A 16,656-nucleotide genomic window follows, 5' to 3' on the forward strand; every position below is an offset into this window, starting at 1 on the left:
TATCACTTATATAACAGACTCACAAGGTGTAAGTGGATAATTGTAGTGACGTGAGCAGTTGCGTGTGACTTTTAGTCTGACCTGTGCTCTACAGTCACAACTTGTCCTTTCATCTGGTGAAATGCGACGGGCAGAAGGTGCAGATATTGAGCGATGATGCGACTGCCCAGCAGAATGCGACTCCTGGAAGGAGACTGAAGCGTCAGAGCTTTGCAGCAGGACAATGGGGGGAGGAGGGCAGCCGGGTGTCGGCATTCATTTGGCCAAGTGCCCTTCAGCCAGGGGAGCAGCACCCGCACCCCCCACATTTGCCTGACTTAAAGGGGAAGTAAACCCTGTATATGTAAAGCACTGCCTGTCTGTCCCTTATTGCTCTCTGCACTGCTGGTTTTGACTACATGGGCTTTTTGGCTGCAGTGCTATAGGGTGATGAGGATATGGGAGCAATTCGACTACAGTAACACAAGTAAGTGATAACGAAAATCTGTGGGGTGATTAAAAGATATAGGGACCCTCAGTCACATGTATTTAGGGCCCCTACGACCCCAGCGGATCAGATCAGATGTAACCCCAACCCTTTCCTGTAACCCATGTTAGTTCACCCCCACCCCCATTTGTTTACTGTGGCCCTTGGGGCTCCGTAGCTTTGGATACAGGTGACTTAATCACAGACTCCTTATCTGGCACGGAGCCCTCCTTCCCCCCGGGGCCCATATTTCCAGTGTTTCTGTGCAGGTACCCATGGTGCCCTCCTGCGGGAATGCCCTGAGCTACACAAACAGCTGCTAACAACCAAAATCTCTGCTCCAACAGCTCCCAAAATGATTCTTGTTTATATATAAAGAGGCAGAGGTTGGGCCAGGGGACCCAGTGCCCTCCAGCCTGCAGCTCTTGCTAAACAACTACCAGGGCATTATGGGAGTTTCTATAATCCTCTATGTGTAGTAGTTGTACCTTCCTGCTACAGGAAGACCTATAAATACCTGGCCTAGAGTGTAGCAATGGGCTCTATACTACCCCCTGCTGCATGTTACTTCTAATTGCATTTTCTTTCACTGTGCAGGAAATGGTTTCTGGGTTTAGTTCCCCTTTAATAATGAGAGCTGCGATGAACTGACTCCCAGGCAGCAGGGAGTTGCATTAGATGTTCTACTGGGCCCTGGGGCCCCGGCACTAATAGATCTCAAATGAACTGCATAGAAACGTATCAGTCGCAGGGTGAATCAAGTCTCATTTGCTATAAACTAAGAGCAGGGTTCAAGGGGCCCAAGGGCCACACAGGGGGACATGTTACAGACGTGTAACGGGATTACAAGTGGGGGGGGCATTGGTACAAGGGATTAGTGATCTCCTCTCTGTCTCTGTAATTACGACTTCTGGATCTGGGTCATATCATCTGTCAGAGCAATGCGGGGAGTTATTGATTAATCTGAAGAGAGAACAGAGGGAGGGGCACAGCTGCCATCAAATAGCACCCCCTCCTCTTCCCCTCGCCTGGAACTGATACATTGGACTTGTGCCAACAACTCACACTCCGTTTATTCAGCTGGTATTGGGATTTTTGCTCCATCACCATCGGGCTGTGAGGCTGTTCTCTTTCCCATGGTCCGACAGGAACCTCCCCCTGGGTAAGTGAATCTCCCCCAGTACTTACCCAGGTACAGAGCTCTGATTCTCTGTACTTCCTGCTCCTGGGCTGTTCTCTTTCCCATGGTCAGACAGGAACCTCCCCCTGGGTAAGTGAATCCCCCCCAGTACTTACCGAGGTACAGAGCTCTGATTCTCTGTACTTCCTGCTCCTGGGCTGTTCTCTCTCCCATGGTCAGACAGGAACCTCCCCCTGGGTAAGTGAATCTCCCCCAGTACTTACCCAGGTACAGAGCTCTGATTCTCTGTACTTCCTGCTCCTGGGCTGTTCTCTTTCCCATGGTCAGACAGGAACCTCCCCCTGAGTAAGTGAATCCAATCTCCCCCAGTACTTACCCAGGTACAGAGCTGTGATTCTCTGTACTTCCTGCTCCTGGGCTGTTCTCTTTCCCATGGTCAGACAGGAACCTCCCCCTGGGTAAGTGAATCCAATCTCCCCCAGTACTTACCCAGGTACAGAGCTCTGATTCTCTGTACTTCCTGCTCCTGGGCTGTTCTCTTTCCCATGGTCAGACAGGAACCTCCCCTGAGTAAGTGAATCCAATCTCCCCCAGTACTTACCCAGGTACAGAGCTCTGATTCTCTGTACTTCCTGCTCCTGGGCTGTTCTCTTTCCCATGGTCAGACAGGAACCTCCCCCTGGGTAAGTGAATCCAATCTCCCCCAGTACTTACCCAGGTACAGAGCTCTGATTCTCTGTACTTCCTGCTCCTGGGCTGTTCTCTTTCCCATGGTCAGACAGGAACCTCCCCCTGGGTAAGTGAATCCAATCTCCCCCAGTACTTACCCAGGTACAGAACTCTGATTCTTTGTACTTCCTACTCCTGGGCTGTTCTCTTTCCCATGGTCAGACAGGAACCTCCCCCTGGGTAAGTGAATCCAATCTCCCCCAGTACTTACCCAGGTACAGAGCTCTGATTCTCTGTACTTCCTGCTCCTGGGCTGTTCTCTTTCCCATGGTCAGACAGGAACCTCCCCCTGGGTAAGCTGTGAGTGATGAGTGAGATGACAGTTAGTAACACAATTAATCAGTGCCCGGGTGTCGGCTGCTGGCCAAAACTTAGCAGGGCAGTTTATCGCCTTTGTATTGACTCCCAAGGGTGCTGGTGGGTGACACAAAAAACGAAAACCTTAATTTCTCAGCAGTTGAAACTCAGTGTTTCCCACACAAAGACCTGTGTCCTGGGCAAGTCAGACCTGTGGGAGACAGAGCCAAATGCCCCAGTGATTGAGATTCTGCCCCAGATAATTACAGGACTGTACAAATGACCCCTGAGCCGCACTAATTGCCCCCAGTTCCACCCCAGCCAGTGATTGTCCTTGTTAAAGGGTTTGTTAGTAGGATGTAGAGAGGGATATTCTGAGACAATTTGCAATTTGTTTTCATTTTTTATTATTTGTGGTTTTTGACTTATTTAGCTTTTTATTCAGCAGCTCTCCAGTTTGTAATTTCAGCCATCTGGTTGCTAGGGTCCAAATTCCCCTAGCAACCATTTATTGATATGAATAAGAGACTGGAATATGAATAGGAGAGGCCTGAATAGAAAGATGATCATTAAAAAGTAGGTATAATCATAACTTTGTAACCTTACGGAGCATTTGATATTCAGATGGGGTCAGTGACCCCCATTTGAAAGTTAGAAACAGTCGGCCAAATTAGGCAAATCAAAGAAAAAATCAAAGCCAATTGAAAAGTTTTGTTTCTGCTGCTCCAGCCAAGCTTTCTTAACTGTCAGTCACAGGCTCCGCCCACCAGCAGTGATGTCAGTGTCAATGAGATTTCTCTCCATTCCCGCTAATGAGCTACTAAACGAGCAATTAAAGGCCAATTACTGTTGAGCGTTCCAGGGTGCCCCCCCCCCACTACAGTCTAAAGGGAGAGATTTTTCAAGGAGAAGAGAAGGAATGTTCTGGGCTCACTCTAGGCTGTACCACCTGTATTTGGCTTGAAGTAGAGTGCAAGCTCTTGGGCCCAGAGTCTTCATTTTTACAATCATTTCCTTTTAACTTGCAGGCGCCAGGATGGGCACAGCCAACTCATTTCTTACACCTTAGATTTGTCCAGAGCCAACTCCTCCCCCCTTGAAAGTGCTCCCAGATATAAGGTGAGTGCCCCCAGCCTGCCACCCCCCGGCACTGCTTCGCTGGCACAGATCTAACTCCATGGGATTTCTGCTGTTTATCTGCCACAGGTACTGTGAGATATGGGTCAGGGTGTAGAGTGGAGGCTTTACTTCCCCTTTAATAATACTGAGTTATCGGGGTAACAAAGAGCATGTGATGTGCCTGTAGGGGGCACCCTGGGTCAGTCTATGAGTGGTCAGTGCAGGGGGTAGTGAGGGGAGTGTGTAAGTGAGTAGTAAGGCAGGTAACTATGTATCTGATATTAAATCTTAATATTCTATTAAATATGAAACTGACACCCCACTAATAAGGATCCTGTGTGACTGCAGTTACTTTGCTTGGCCATCAGGGGGCAGCGCTGCTCCAACACAAAGTTCTATGTTTCATATTAATAATAATATTCACTGGAATCAACTGGGTTAGTACGAAAGGCTGGGGGCCCCCAATTCTGCCACCACAATACAGGACAGGAACAGAGGTGCCCTCCCAGGTAGTAGAATCAGTGAGGCAGGTGAGACAGTGCAGGTGAGATGCAGGTGGGGCAGTACAGGTGAGACAGTACAGGTGAGACAGTACAGGTGAGACAGTCCAGGTGAGATGTAGGTGCAGATGGGGCAGTACAGGTGAGACAGTACAGGTGAGATGCAGGTGCAGATGGGGCAGTACAGGTGAGACAGTACAGGTGAGATGCAGGTGCAGATGGGGCAGTACAGGTGAGACAGTACAGGTGAGATGCAGGTGCAGGTGGGGCAGTACAGGTGAGCCCCAGGCTGGGGAAGGGAAAGGTGCAGGTGGGGCAGTGTGAATTCCCTCAGGCAGAGGATCCTCATAGGCAGCTGGAGGGGAGTCAGATAGGAGAGGGCAAGTAAGGGTTACCTGTGCACTCTTGCCTTTATCCTTCTGCCCATCACTAGTCACTTTCATTAATTCCTACAGCACCACTAACCTATCAACCTGCCCTAGATTGTAAGCTCCTCTGCCTATCCAACTAGTCCATTAACCTTTTTTGCTCAAGAGCAAAGTGTTGCCTCCTGCAGTGCTGCTACTTGTCAAGTTATTCATCCCTTCTACTTTACTGCACTGTAGTACATGGTGCGCTATATACATGTCATAATAATAACCCCAGTTACTTCCTCTGTAGCTTTTGATATATTCCTTTATTTGTTACATACAAAATCCTTATCATTTATAATAGGGGGCACATTATCCCTTATAATCCATGAGTGATACTCAGAATTCCCTGTATAACTCAGCCTGCAGCCTTGTGCCTTTATATGGTCACAGAACAACCCCTCAGTGACTTCTAATATCCTTATCATTTACAGTAGGGGGTACATTATCCTTTATAATACATGAGTGATACTCAGAGTTCCCTGTATAACTCAGCCTGCAGCCTTGTGCCTTTATATGGTCACAGAACAACCCCTCAGTGACTTCTAATATCCTTATCATTTACAGTAGGGGGTACATTATCCCTTATAATACATGAGTGATACTCAGAGTTCCCTGTATAACTCAGCCTGCAGCCTTGTGCCTTTATATGGTCACAGAACAACCCCTCAGTGACTTCTAATATCCTTATCATTTACAGTAGGGGGTACATTATCCCTTATAATACATGAGTGATACTCCGAGTTCCCAGTATATGAGGCAGATGCTGGGGGTGTAAGTGATTTTGTGGTTTCTCCAGTGATTCGGGTTGGGGGTATCGGGTAAATGGGATCTGTGTGGAGATATAACTGATCCGAGGGGCAGATAAATAAATGATCAGAGGAGGAGGAGGAGCGGGTGCTGTTGTCAGTGAGGGTGTGAGGGCCCCGGGGAGGAGGGTGGGGGGATAATAATAATAATCTCTCTTACTGATGGGGATTAAATACTGTTAGTGCCGCTACATAATGATACATTACACTTAACTGGGTCACTCACTGCCCCCAACTCCCTCCAAGTCCAGCCCTGTATATCTGTAGGTGCTTGTTTCCCTGCAGTCGATAGGCCAGCTGTGTGGGGGTCAGACGGTGCTGCAGTCGATAGGCCAGCTGTGTGTGGGTCAGACAGTGCTGCAGTCGATAGGCCAGCTGTGTGGGGGTCAGACGGTGCTGCAGTCGATAGGCCAGCTGTGTGGGGGTCAGACGGTGCTGCAGTCGATAGGCCAGCTGTGTGGGGGTCAGACGGTGCTGCAGTCGATAGGCCAGCTGTGTGGGGGTCAGACGGTGCTGCAGTCGATAGGCCAGCTGTGTGGGGGTCAGACGGTGCTGCAGGAGATTTGCTCATAGGGATTCCAATGCTTCATAGACACACACACGAGACAGTACTGAACTGGCTTATTGAGTGCAGCAGAGGGTATAGAGGCAGGTGCAGGTCGGGGGTGGGGGGCACAGGTGTTAACACTTTTTTTCCTTCTCACCTCCTGTGTGAAGTGCTGTAAAAAGATTGCAAGCTCTGCAGGGCAGGGAGTGGGTGGCTAATCCCTGAATTATGTTGCTCTTAGCCATGACCCCGGGGCACAGCCCCCACTCAGACACACACTTACACTATAACACACTCTCACTATAACACACACTTACACTATAACACACTCACACACACAGTCACACCGTGTCACACACATTCACACGCACACACCCAAATCACACAGTGGTGGTTCTGCCCATATGAAACAGACAAGCCCTTCCTGGTGTTCAGCTGTTCCTCCTGCTCTTCTTCCTGATTGGGACTCGCCTCCTGCTCTTATCCCAGCCCTCGTTACAGCTGTGGCTGCTTCTCCCCGGCACTCACACTCACACTCACACTCATGGCTTGGCCTGGCTCAGTGTAAGGACATGAGGGGCACCCAGGAAGCCAGTGGGCGGGTGCAGAAGTTCAGGAGGGGCAGCATGTGGGACCTGAGGGGTTACAGAGTGGATGGAGGGCAAGAGAAGGGCCCCAGAGCTGGAGACAGACTTTCCTTCTCATGTGAATCCCTTGTGGTGAGTAGATGGGACTGGGGGTGAGTAGATGGGACTGGGGGGTGAGTAGATGGTATTGGGGGGTGAGTAGATGGGACTGGGGGTGAGTAGATGGGACTGGGGGGTGAGTAGATGGTATTGGGGGGTGAGTAGATGATATTGGGGGTGAGTAGATGGTATTGGGGGGTGAGTAGATGGTATTGGGGGGGTGAGTAGATGGTACTGGGGGTGAGTAGATGGTATTGGGGGGTGAGTAGATGGTATTGGGGGGTGAGTAGATGGTATTGGGGGGTGAGTAGATGGTATTGGGGGGGTGAGTAGATGGTATTGGGGGGGTGAGTAGATGATATTGGGGGTGAGTAAATGGTACTGGGGGTGAGTAGATGGTATTGGGGGTGAGTAAATGGTACTGGGGGGTGAGTAGATGGTACTGGGGGTGAGTAGATGGTACTGGGGGGTGAGTAGATGGTATTGGGGGGTGAGTAGATGGTATTGGGGGTGAGTAGATGGTATTGGGGGGGTGAGTAGATGGTATTGGGGGGGTGAGTAGATGGTATTGGGGGGGTGAGTAGATGGTATTGGGGGGTGAGTAGATGGTATTGGGGGGGTGAGTAGATGGTATTGGGGGGGTGAGTAGATGGTATTGGGGGGGTGAGTAGATGGTATTGGGGGATGAGTAGATGGTATTGGGGGGTGAGTAGATGGTATTGGGGGGTGAGTAGATGGTATTGGGGTGAGTAGATGGTATTGGGGGGTGAGTAAATGGTATTGGGGGTGAGTAGATGGTATTGGGGGGGTGAGTAGATGGTATTGGGGGTGAGTAGATGGTATTGGGGTGGTGAGTAGATGGCATTGGGGTACAGGAGCAGATCCTTCTCTCTCTGACACTGGGAAATAAACTCCTTTTCGGCTGATTCGTCCTTTCCCAGGATTCCTTGTGTCTTTCAGGGTCCAGTGTGGGCACAGAATCCCCATAAATCCCTGTTGTGCCCATTTGTTACAATGTTACAGGGGGGATACCTAGTAACCTACATAGTAACACACATAGTAACACACATAGTAACATACATAGTAACCTACATAGTAGCCTATAGAGTAACCTACATAGTAAAATAAATAGTAACATGCACATAGTAACACACATAGTAACCTACATAGTAACCGTATCTGTTGTACAGGGAGCTCCTGTATGTGGGGGATATTCTCATACCCTCTGTCCCGGGGGACCAGGCTGTGCAGAACAGGGTGACTCTGAGTTCCCCCAGATGTAGGGGCCCCAGGGGCCCGGCCGTGACTGTTAGAACACAAGGAAATTGGATTTATTTCTGTATTGACACAGGGAAATGTTCTGTGTTGCAGACTGGGCACTGGCAGCAGATAAATATTAGCTCTGGATCATTCCTGTACTGGGAACTACACAGCAGATGGATGCTGCAGACTGCACCGGTTGCTAAGTAGCCATGCTGCTGCTGCACAGAAACTGTATCATATAGGCAGTGAGAATGTACTGGGGGAGGAGGAGCCTGAGAGCTAAGAATAGGGATGGAAATCAATATATACAATAACAAAGGTGTCAGTTACCCTTTAATTCATGCCCCATGTATTACACTTATTGTGAGTGAGTCATTAGAGGGATCAGTTGTGTTGTCTCACGTGTCACACACCCCTTGCACTATTATGTCTGGGGGGGGATTAAAGGGGAAGTAAAGGCGGGTTGTTTACTTGCAGCAGAATTACAGTGAGATCTAAACCCCCCATGCCCCTTGTGCTGCCTCCCACTGTGTCTGTGCCAGTTCTGCACCCCGGGGTGTCATGCAGGTGCTGTCGGGTGGATACAGAAGGTCAGAACTTGAAATAATCACCCAATTCTTTTTCTTTCTGCAGAACTCCGACTTGTTTGAAATGATTGAAAAGATGCAGGTATGTACTTCCCCTTTATTCCTCACTATATGATACATTGCTTATGACTAAGGGCAGCTGTGCCCGAAACGCGTCAAGTGAAAAGCGAATCATGCAGCCAGTTTTTTAACATACAATAATATTTGGTTTTTAAAATAAGCAGTTCTTTCTCCCCATATATATATATATATATATATATATATATATATATATATATATATATATATATATATATATATATATATATATATATATATATATATATATATATATATACATACTACACACACACACACACACACACACACACACACATATATATATATATATATACTATACACACACACACAGACATATATATACTGGTTCAGGGGCCAGGAGCTGCCATGTTGCTGTGTTGGTAGTTAATAACATTCCTATTGGCCAGTGTCACTGAGGTAGGAGCACATTAAGGTGCTATGTTTGGGTGCCACAGTGCTGATGAATAGAAATGAACCTGGTGCCAGACTGAGCCCAATATTGTCAGGGGGCCCCAATGATACAGGAGGGACGTCACATGCTCAGCCCATTGGGTTCAGTTACAGACAGAATCCGACTCAGGAAATCCCAGAATTGTTGCTGCTCCTTCATCTCCTGCTGCTTCTCTCTCTCTCTCTCTCTCTCTCTCTCAGGGCTGCAGAATGGATGAACAGAGGTACTCGCTCCCTCCTCCTCCTCCTCTCAAGGTACTAATGGTTTTCTACTGAGTATTCTGGGAAAGGCTCCTACCTGTTGGTTGGGTTAAAAAGGGGGTTCCCTCTATTACTCACAGGGAGTCTCTGTTGCTCTCTAGAGCTGTTCTGTTTCCCATGGTCAGACAGGAACCTCCCCCTGGGTAAGTGAATCCAATCTCCCCCAGTACTTACCCAGGTACAGAGCTCTGATTCTCTGTACTTCCTGCTCCTGGGCTGTTCTCTTTCCCATGGTCAGACAGGAACCTCCCCCTGGGTAAGTGAATCCAATCTCCCCCAGTACTTACCCAGGTACAGAGCTCTGATTCTCTGTACTTCCTGCTCCTGGGCTGTTCTCTTTCCCATGGTCAGACAGGAACCTCCCCCTGGGTAAGTGAATCCAATCTCCCCCAGTACTTACCCAGGTACAGAGCTCTGATTCTCTGTACTTCCTGCTCCTGGGCTGTTCTCTTTCCCATGGTCAGACAGGAACCTCCCCCTGGGTAAGTGAATCCAATCTCCCCCAGTACTTACCCAGGTACAGAGCTCTGATTCTCTGTACTTCCTGCTCCTGGGCTGTTCTCTTTCCCATGGTCAGACAGGAACCTCCCCCTGGGTAAGTGAATCCAATCTCCCCCAGTACTTACCCAGGTACAGAGCTCTGATTCTCTGTACTTCCTGCTCCTGGGCTGTTCTCTTTCCCATGGTCAGACAGGAACCTCCCCCTGGGTAAGTGAATCCAATCTCCCCCAGTACTTACCCAGGTACAGAGCTCTGATTCTCTGTACTTCCTGCTCCTGGGCTGTTCTCTTTCCCATGGTCAGACAGGAACCTCCCCCTGGGTAAGTGAATCCAATCTCCCCCAGTACTTACCCAGGTACAGAGCTCTGATTCTCTGTACTTCCTGCTCCTGGGCTGTTCTCTTTCCCATGGTCAGACAGGAACCTCCCCCTGGGTAAGTGAATCCAATCTCCCCCAGTACTTACCCAGGTACAGAGCTCTGATTCTCTGTACTTCCTGCTCCTGGGCTGTTCTCTTTCCCATGGTCAGACAGGAACCTCCCCCTGGGTAAGTGAATCCAATCTCCCCCAGTACTTACCCAGGTACAGAGCTCTGATTCTCTGTACTTCCTGCTCCTGGGCTGTTCTCTTTCCCATGGTCAGACAGGAACCTCCCCCTGGGTAAGTGAATCCAATCTCCCCCAGTACTTACCCAGGTACAGAGCTCTGATTCTCTGTACTTCCTGCTCCTGGGCTGTTCTCTTTCCCATGGTCAGACAGGAACCTCCCCCTGGGTAAGTGAATCCAATCTCCCCCAGTACTTACCCAGGTACAGAGCTCTGATTCTCTGTACTTCCTGTCTGACCATGGGAAAGAGAACAGCCATGGAGCAGAATCGCAGTTCTGTAACAGGTAAGTACTGATACTGAGATGAGGATGCAAATGTGCCACATTTTACTGTAGTTGCCCTTTAAGTTGAATGAATTGGCTGCAGTATGAGTTGTGAGCAGGAAGGTGTTGTGGAACTATAACATATCACTCTTTTCCCCAGACTGAAGAGGATTATATCCCGTACCCCAGTGTCCATGAGGTGAGTCCTATGATACATCACTGTAAGAATAATGCTGCCCCTTCCCCCTGTTCATATATTGGGAGAGTTGATGTCACAATGGGGCAGAAATACAAAGTCAGTTTATTTCAGGCACATGAATATATTGGGGTCACTGCTATTGGGGGTCAGTAGGTACCAGAGCCGGGTGTTTCTGTAGATCCAGTGGGAGCGGCTCTGGTTCTGTCTCCTCATGTTGCTCTTCGTGTCCCTCAGGTTCTGACAAGAGACGGGCCCTTCCCCCTCATCCTCCTGCCCCAGTTTGGGGGTTACTGGATTGAAGGGACCAATCACGATGTTTCCAGGTCGGTGGAACCGGAGTCTGTTCAGTCGCCAAGTGGGAAAGTGAAACTGGAGAGAAACCCCACGGCCCGACTGTACCACAAACACTTCCTGGGGAAGGTAAAGTCCGTGTGTCTGTCACTTACTGACACGTCCCAGACTGAACCATCAGCTCTGCGGGGGGGGGGGGCAATACTAATTCCAAGGTCATAAACAAATCCAACACTTTTTCTGATTGGTCGGAAACAGAACCATCAATTCCAGGTCAGGTGGGAGAATTCACCTACAGGTCCCAACAGAACCATCATGTCTGGGCCCAAGTGTTAGAGAATCAGTAAAGTCCAAACTCTCTGTTCCCAGAACTTCCTTTGGTGCTGGGGGTCAGGTCATGGGAGGCGACAGTTGGAGGCGACAGTGGGAGTTTGGGTCTCTTCCCAAATATGTTGTCCCTGTCTAATCCAAGTTGTTTGTTTTCACAATTCTGCCTGTTCTGCCCTTGAACTCCTGACTGGTCACTAGGGTAAGCGGGACCCTGGCAACCGGATAAAAGATTAAAGTCCACACTCAGGAGCTGCAGAACAATTGTTAAAGGGGAAGTAAAGTGTAAAATAGAATAAGGCTAGAAATGCTGTATTTTTTATACTAAACATAAACATGAACTTACTGCACCACAAGCCTAATCAAACAAATGATTTATGCTTTCAAAGTTGGCCACAGGGGGTCACCATCTTGTAACTTTGTTATACATCTTTGCAAGACCAAGACTGTGCACATGCTCAGTGTGATCTGGGCTGCTTAGGGATCGTCATAAATGATCAAAACAGCACAAGTCAAATAATATCTGCCAGAAGCCGATACAACAAGACTGATTATTAATCAGAATATACAGACTGCACTGGGTCTGTGGATACAAATCTACACGGTTGTTACAGGGAAACAAAGCTGCTCGAGTTCTGGAAAGTCCCTCCCCCCTGCTGTACATAAGTATGATCATTTCCCTGCAGAGCAGTTGGGGACCGTCTGAAGTTTCCTATTCACAGCAGTCAGAGCAAGTAAAACGGAGGGAGAATTTCACTGCATACAGTCAGGTTTCTTATAAAGAAATAGGTTTCTTTTTCATTAAAGAAAGTAAAAATAGAATTTTATTTTTTTTGCTTTTACATGCCCTTTAATGTATAAACTAAGTCAGATAATACTATAATACCCCAATGAGCCCCACTGCCTCCCATAATACCCCCAGCCCTTACTCCCTACAATAATACCCGTGCCCCTTACTCCCTACAATAATACCCCCCAGCTCTTACTCCCTACAATAATACCCCCCACCCCTTACTCCCTACAATAATACCCCCCATCCCTTACTCTCTACAATAATACCCCCACCCCTTACTCCCTACAATTATACCCCCCACCCCTTACTCCCTACAATAATACCCCCCACCCCTTACTCCCTACAATTATACCCCCCACCCCTTACTCCCTACAATAATACCCCCCGCCCTTACTCCCTACAATAATACCCCCAGCCCTTACTCCCTACAATAATACCCCGTGCCCCTTACTCCCTACAATAATACCCCCAGCCCTTACTCCCTACAATAATACCCCCCAGCCCTTACTCCCTACAATAATACCCCCCACCCCTTACTCCCTACAATAATACCCCCCAGTCCTTACTCCCTACAATAATACTCCCCCACCCCTTACTCCCTACAATAATACCCCCCAGTCCTTACTCCCTACAATAATACCCCGTGCCCCTTACTCCCTACAATAATACCCCCGTGCCCCTTACTCCCTACAATAATACCCCCCAGTCCTTACTCCCTACAATAATACCCCCGTGCCCCTTACTCCCTACAATAATACCCCCCAGTCCTTACTCCCTACAATAATACCCCCGTGCCCCTTACTCCCTACAATAATACCCCTGTGCCCGTTAGATTTCTATATAAGAACTGATAGAGTGTTTCAGCCCCAGTGAGTGCAGCCATTCAGAGCAGCGTTTAGCAGATCTGGGCCTGTATGTTCCTCGCTGTGTCTCACTGTTTGTTCAGAACTTGAATATTGACATTCTGGCTGAATCGTGTGAGACCCATGACCTGTCCCAGCAGACTGTGAGTACATTGTAGCTGTGCCTAATACTCTGCAGTGTAAATCAGGGTTACAACTCCCAGCACCCCCTGCTGTCTGGGCACCTTCATTATTCGGGGGAGGTTAGAGCTCGGCATTAGGACTGGGTGCCAAGGTGCTTGTGCTGATCAGGTCCCACCTCTGAACTGACCCAAAAACAGCCCGTCTTCATTGGTTCTTTACAGACGACATTGTCATGATATTGGGGCCCCTGCTTTGTTTTAGGGAGTAGCTGCCCCTGTCCCTGTGAGTCAGAGTCTGCCCCCCCCCAATGACTTTATATAAAGTAGAACTGTCCAATCAGCTGTGAGCTACAGTTCCAAAACCCCGCCCCCAAGGTAGGAGCTGGGAGTTGTAATGCTGAAGGGCCACAGGGGAAAGACTGATATATTTACTGAGCCCATCGTCTCCTACTGCCTCAGTCTTGCCCTATCTTGTCTTGCTTTCTGGTTGCCATGATGTCCTACCTTAGCAACAATACTTACAGTGTTCATTTCATTAACCCCATCTCTTTCCCACAGGAGCATTTTAACTATTACTCAATGGATGCGGCTTTGGGGCACCTTGTCTTTTCCTTAAAATACGATGTGATTGGCGACCAGGAACACTTGCGCCTGCTGCTCCGGTAAGTGCCCCCCTTGTTATGAGGAGACTGGGGGCTGTTGAGCAACGGTACCAGATACCGGAAACATGCCAGGAGGGACAGGGGATTTTGGGTAACACACTGGGTGACACAGGGGTTGTTGGGTTAAATTTTGGGGGACTGGTGGGTAACACATTGGCGGTACAGGGGTCGGTGGGTAACACGGGGGTCGGTGACACCTCAGAAGACACAATTGATTTGATTTTATTCACAGGACTAAATTGCGGACGTACCATGATGTGATCCCCATCTCGTGTCTCACGGAGTTCCCCAACGTTGTGCAAATGGCAAAGGTAATTAATGAGCAAATGTTGGTCCTTGTTTTACACGACAGAGGGCGGATCCTGGGCACTGCCCTAATGCCCCAACTTGTAGGGCCCAATCCCCAATCTGTTTCTTATAGAACTGACATCTGATTGGACACTGGCAGCTGGTTAATATGAATGGGAATCAGAAGCCCCTATTGCCCCCAGACCAACAAATACCCCTTTGAGTGTTGGCAGCAGCTCCAGTGTGTGTATTTCAGCTCATTCTGCTCCCCTGTGGCCCCAGGTCCTGGAAAGGGCCCGTCAGTATTTGCAGCAGTTCTGCCCCAGTGCTCCCAGGATTCCCATTGGCCGGATCTTTCCGACTCTTTATCTGCAAATGTTTTTTCCACGTCGGCAAAACAAACTGAGAACCTGAATCCTGCTCCAGCTTCACGGGGCCCCTGTTAGGGCCACTCCCATCTAGGGTTGTCAGCTTTTCTGGAAAAATATACCGGCCTTCCTATATTCTTGCCGTTTTTTCCTATTAATAACATTGGCATCAACCATCATTTTTACCGGCCAGGTCGGTGAAATACTGGCCAGATGGCACCCACTTCCATCTCTCACTCTCCCCAAACCCTTATGTTTGTGTTCAGAAGCCTCCAAAAATGTATGGGGGGACCCAGTCTGGCTTATATTTGTCCATGGAGGCACCGCATTGCCCCCTCCACTTCTGCCCTGGTGCATTAGTGCTGCATCTGGTCGTACACATTTCTGATAAGTGGTACAATGGGTGCATGGGAATATACTGGTGTGTATGGTGAATTAACCCCGACTGATGTCACACACACAGAGCACACACACACAAACAACTGCACATAAAAACACACACACACACTTACACACACACTTACACACACACACACACACACACACACTTACACACACACACACACACTTACACACACACACTTACACACACACACACACACACACTTACACACACAAAGCCTCACTCCCAGCCTACTGTATAATTAGCCCGTTCCCAAGCCATAATTAATCTGCCCCATTATTAGCCAAGGGAGGTGCAGTTGCTGCTTCTCAGATCCAGGTAATGGGATTAGAGGAGTTCAGGCTGTTTCTGCTGAATCCGGCACAATTGGATTTGCTGCATTCCTGCCCGGAGCTGATACAATCTCAGGATTTTCTTTAGCTCATAAAGCAGCCGCTCAGGTGTGAAGCATCACAATGGTGTCGGGGTGCGGAGGTGTCGCCCGTTCCATGTTTCTAACAGAGCACAATGACACTATAAATCAGGCAATAAAGTGCAAGCTCCTCTCCTTGTCCCACCCCCTCCTCGATCACGCCCGTCACTAATTTTCGCTTTGTGTTTTGCAGCTGGTGTGTGAGGACGTCAACGTTGATCGATTTCACCCCGTTCTGTACCCAAAGGTGAGAATTTGTCCTTTATAAATACTGGTTCTGGTCTGTGGCCCCTGCCTGTGTATTGTGCCCTCTCCCAATCTGCTCCAATTCTCTCCGTAGGCTTCGCGCCTGATCGTCACCTTCGATGAACACGTCATTAGCAATAACTTTAAGTTTGGCGTCATTTACCAGAAGATCGGGCAGGTACGGCCTCCTTACTGGCACGGGGGCATGGGGAACCCTGGGCTGAATGAGGGATATGTGGAGGGGGGTTGTTTGCTTGCTTGGATTGGGTTGGATTTTATTGGGTTGGATTGGTGGATTGGGTTGGGTTGGACTGGATTGGGTTGGATTTTATTGGGTTGGATTGGTGGATTGGGTTGGACTGGATTGGGTTGGATTGTTGGGTTGGACTGGATTGGGTTGGATTGTTGGGTTGGATGAGTTACCTGATGGGGCCTGGGTGATTGAAGCTGAACAGAAGTTCCCAGGTTCTCCTTATGGAGTCTCTGTTCTTCCTGCTGGTTCTGCCCCTATTTATCTGTTTTTGGAGGGTGCGGGGGGGGGTTTGTTTTGTTCTGAAAAGGGTCTGGACTTTGGGCTCTGCCTGGTCCCCCCATTAAACTCTAATTGTCCGTCAGACGTCGGAGGAGGAGCTGTTCAGCACCACAGAGGAGAGTCCGGCCTTTGCCGAATTCTTGGAATTACTTGGAGAGAAGGTTCTCCTTCATGATTTTAAAGGGTAAGAAAATCCCTCTAATAATAATATATAATGTTGTGCCTGTACAGGGGCTGTCACTGCCGGTTCCCACTCACTAACTGCCGCGTTTGGTTCCTCAGGTTCCGGGGAGGGTTGGACGTGACTCACGGACAGACCGGGACAGAATCCATTTACTGTAATTTCAGGAACAAAGAGATTATGTTCCACGTTTCCACTAAACTGCCCTACACAGAGGGGGACACCCAGCAGGTAAGTAGGGGCCCCGTGGTTT

At 48.8% G+C, this 16,656-nt stretch overlaps 1 protein-coding gene across 11 annotated transcripts in view; it reads left to right on the forward strand.

Annotated features, from left to right (window-relative positions):
* rap1gap.S (RAP1 GTPase activating protein S homeolog) overlaps positions 1 to 16,656 on the forward strand; it is a 61,158-nt gene that overhangs the window by 34,970 nt on the left and 9,532 nt on the right. For 5 of the 11 annotated variants that reach the window (XM_041571788.1, XM_041571782.1, XM_041571789.1 and 2 more), the window contains 11 exons: positions 3,662 to 3,752; positions 8,601 to 8,636; positions 9,287 to 9,340; positions 10,877 to 10,915; positions 11,150 to 11,335; positions 13,870 to 13,973; positions 14,206 to 14,284; positions 15,638 to 15,691; positions 15,785 to 15,868; positions 16,306 to 16,406; positions 16,505 to 16,634. In XM_041571788.1, coding sequence (XP_041427722.1) covers positions 8,619 to 8,636; positions 9,287 to 9,340; positions 10,877 to 10,915; positions 11,150 to 11,335; positions 13,870 to 13,973; positions 14,206 to 14,284; positions 15,638 to 15,691; positions 15,785 to 15,868; positions 16,306 to 16,406; positions 16,505 to 16,634 — 849 coding nt within the window. In that variant the 5' untranslated portion in view covers positions 3,662 to 3,752; positions 8,601 to 8,618. Of the gene's footprint in view, positions 1 to 3,661; positions 3,753 to 6,394; positions 6,738 to 8,600; positions 8,637 to 9,286; positions 9,341 to 10,876; positions 10,916 to 11,149; positions 11,336 to 13,869; positions 13,974 to 14,205; positions 14,285 to 15,637; positions 15,692 to 15,784; positions 15,869 to 16,305; positions 16,407 to 16,504; positions 16,635 to 16,656 lie in introns of those variants that run through there. The other 6 variants (XM_041571787.1, XM_041571783.1, XM_041571785.1 and 3 more) reach the window with 4 other exon arrangements.

The sequence above is a fragment of the Xenopus laevis genome, chromosome 7S (genome assembly GCF_017654675.1).
Source record: "Xenopus laevis strain J_2021 chromosome 7S, Xenopus_laevis_v10.1, whole genome shotgun sequence".
In the NCBI taxonomy this organism is placed as follows: domain Eukaryota; kingdom Metazoa; phylum Chordata; class Amphibia; order Anura; family Pipidae; genus Xenopus; species Xenopus laevis.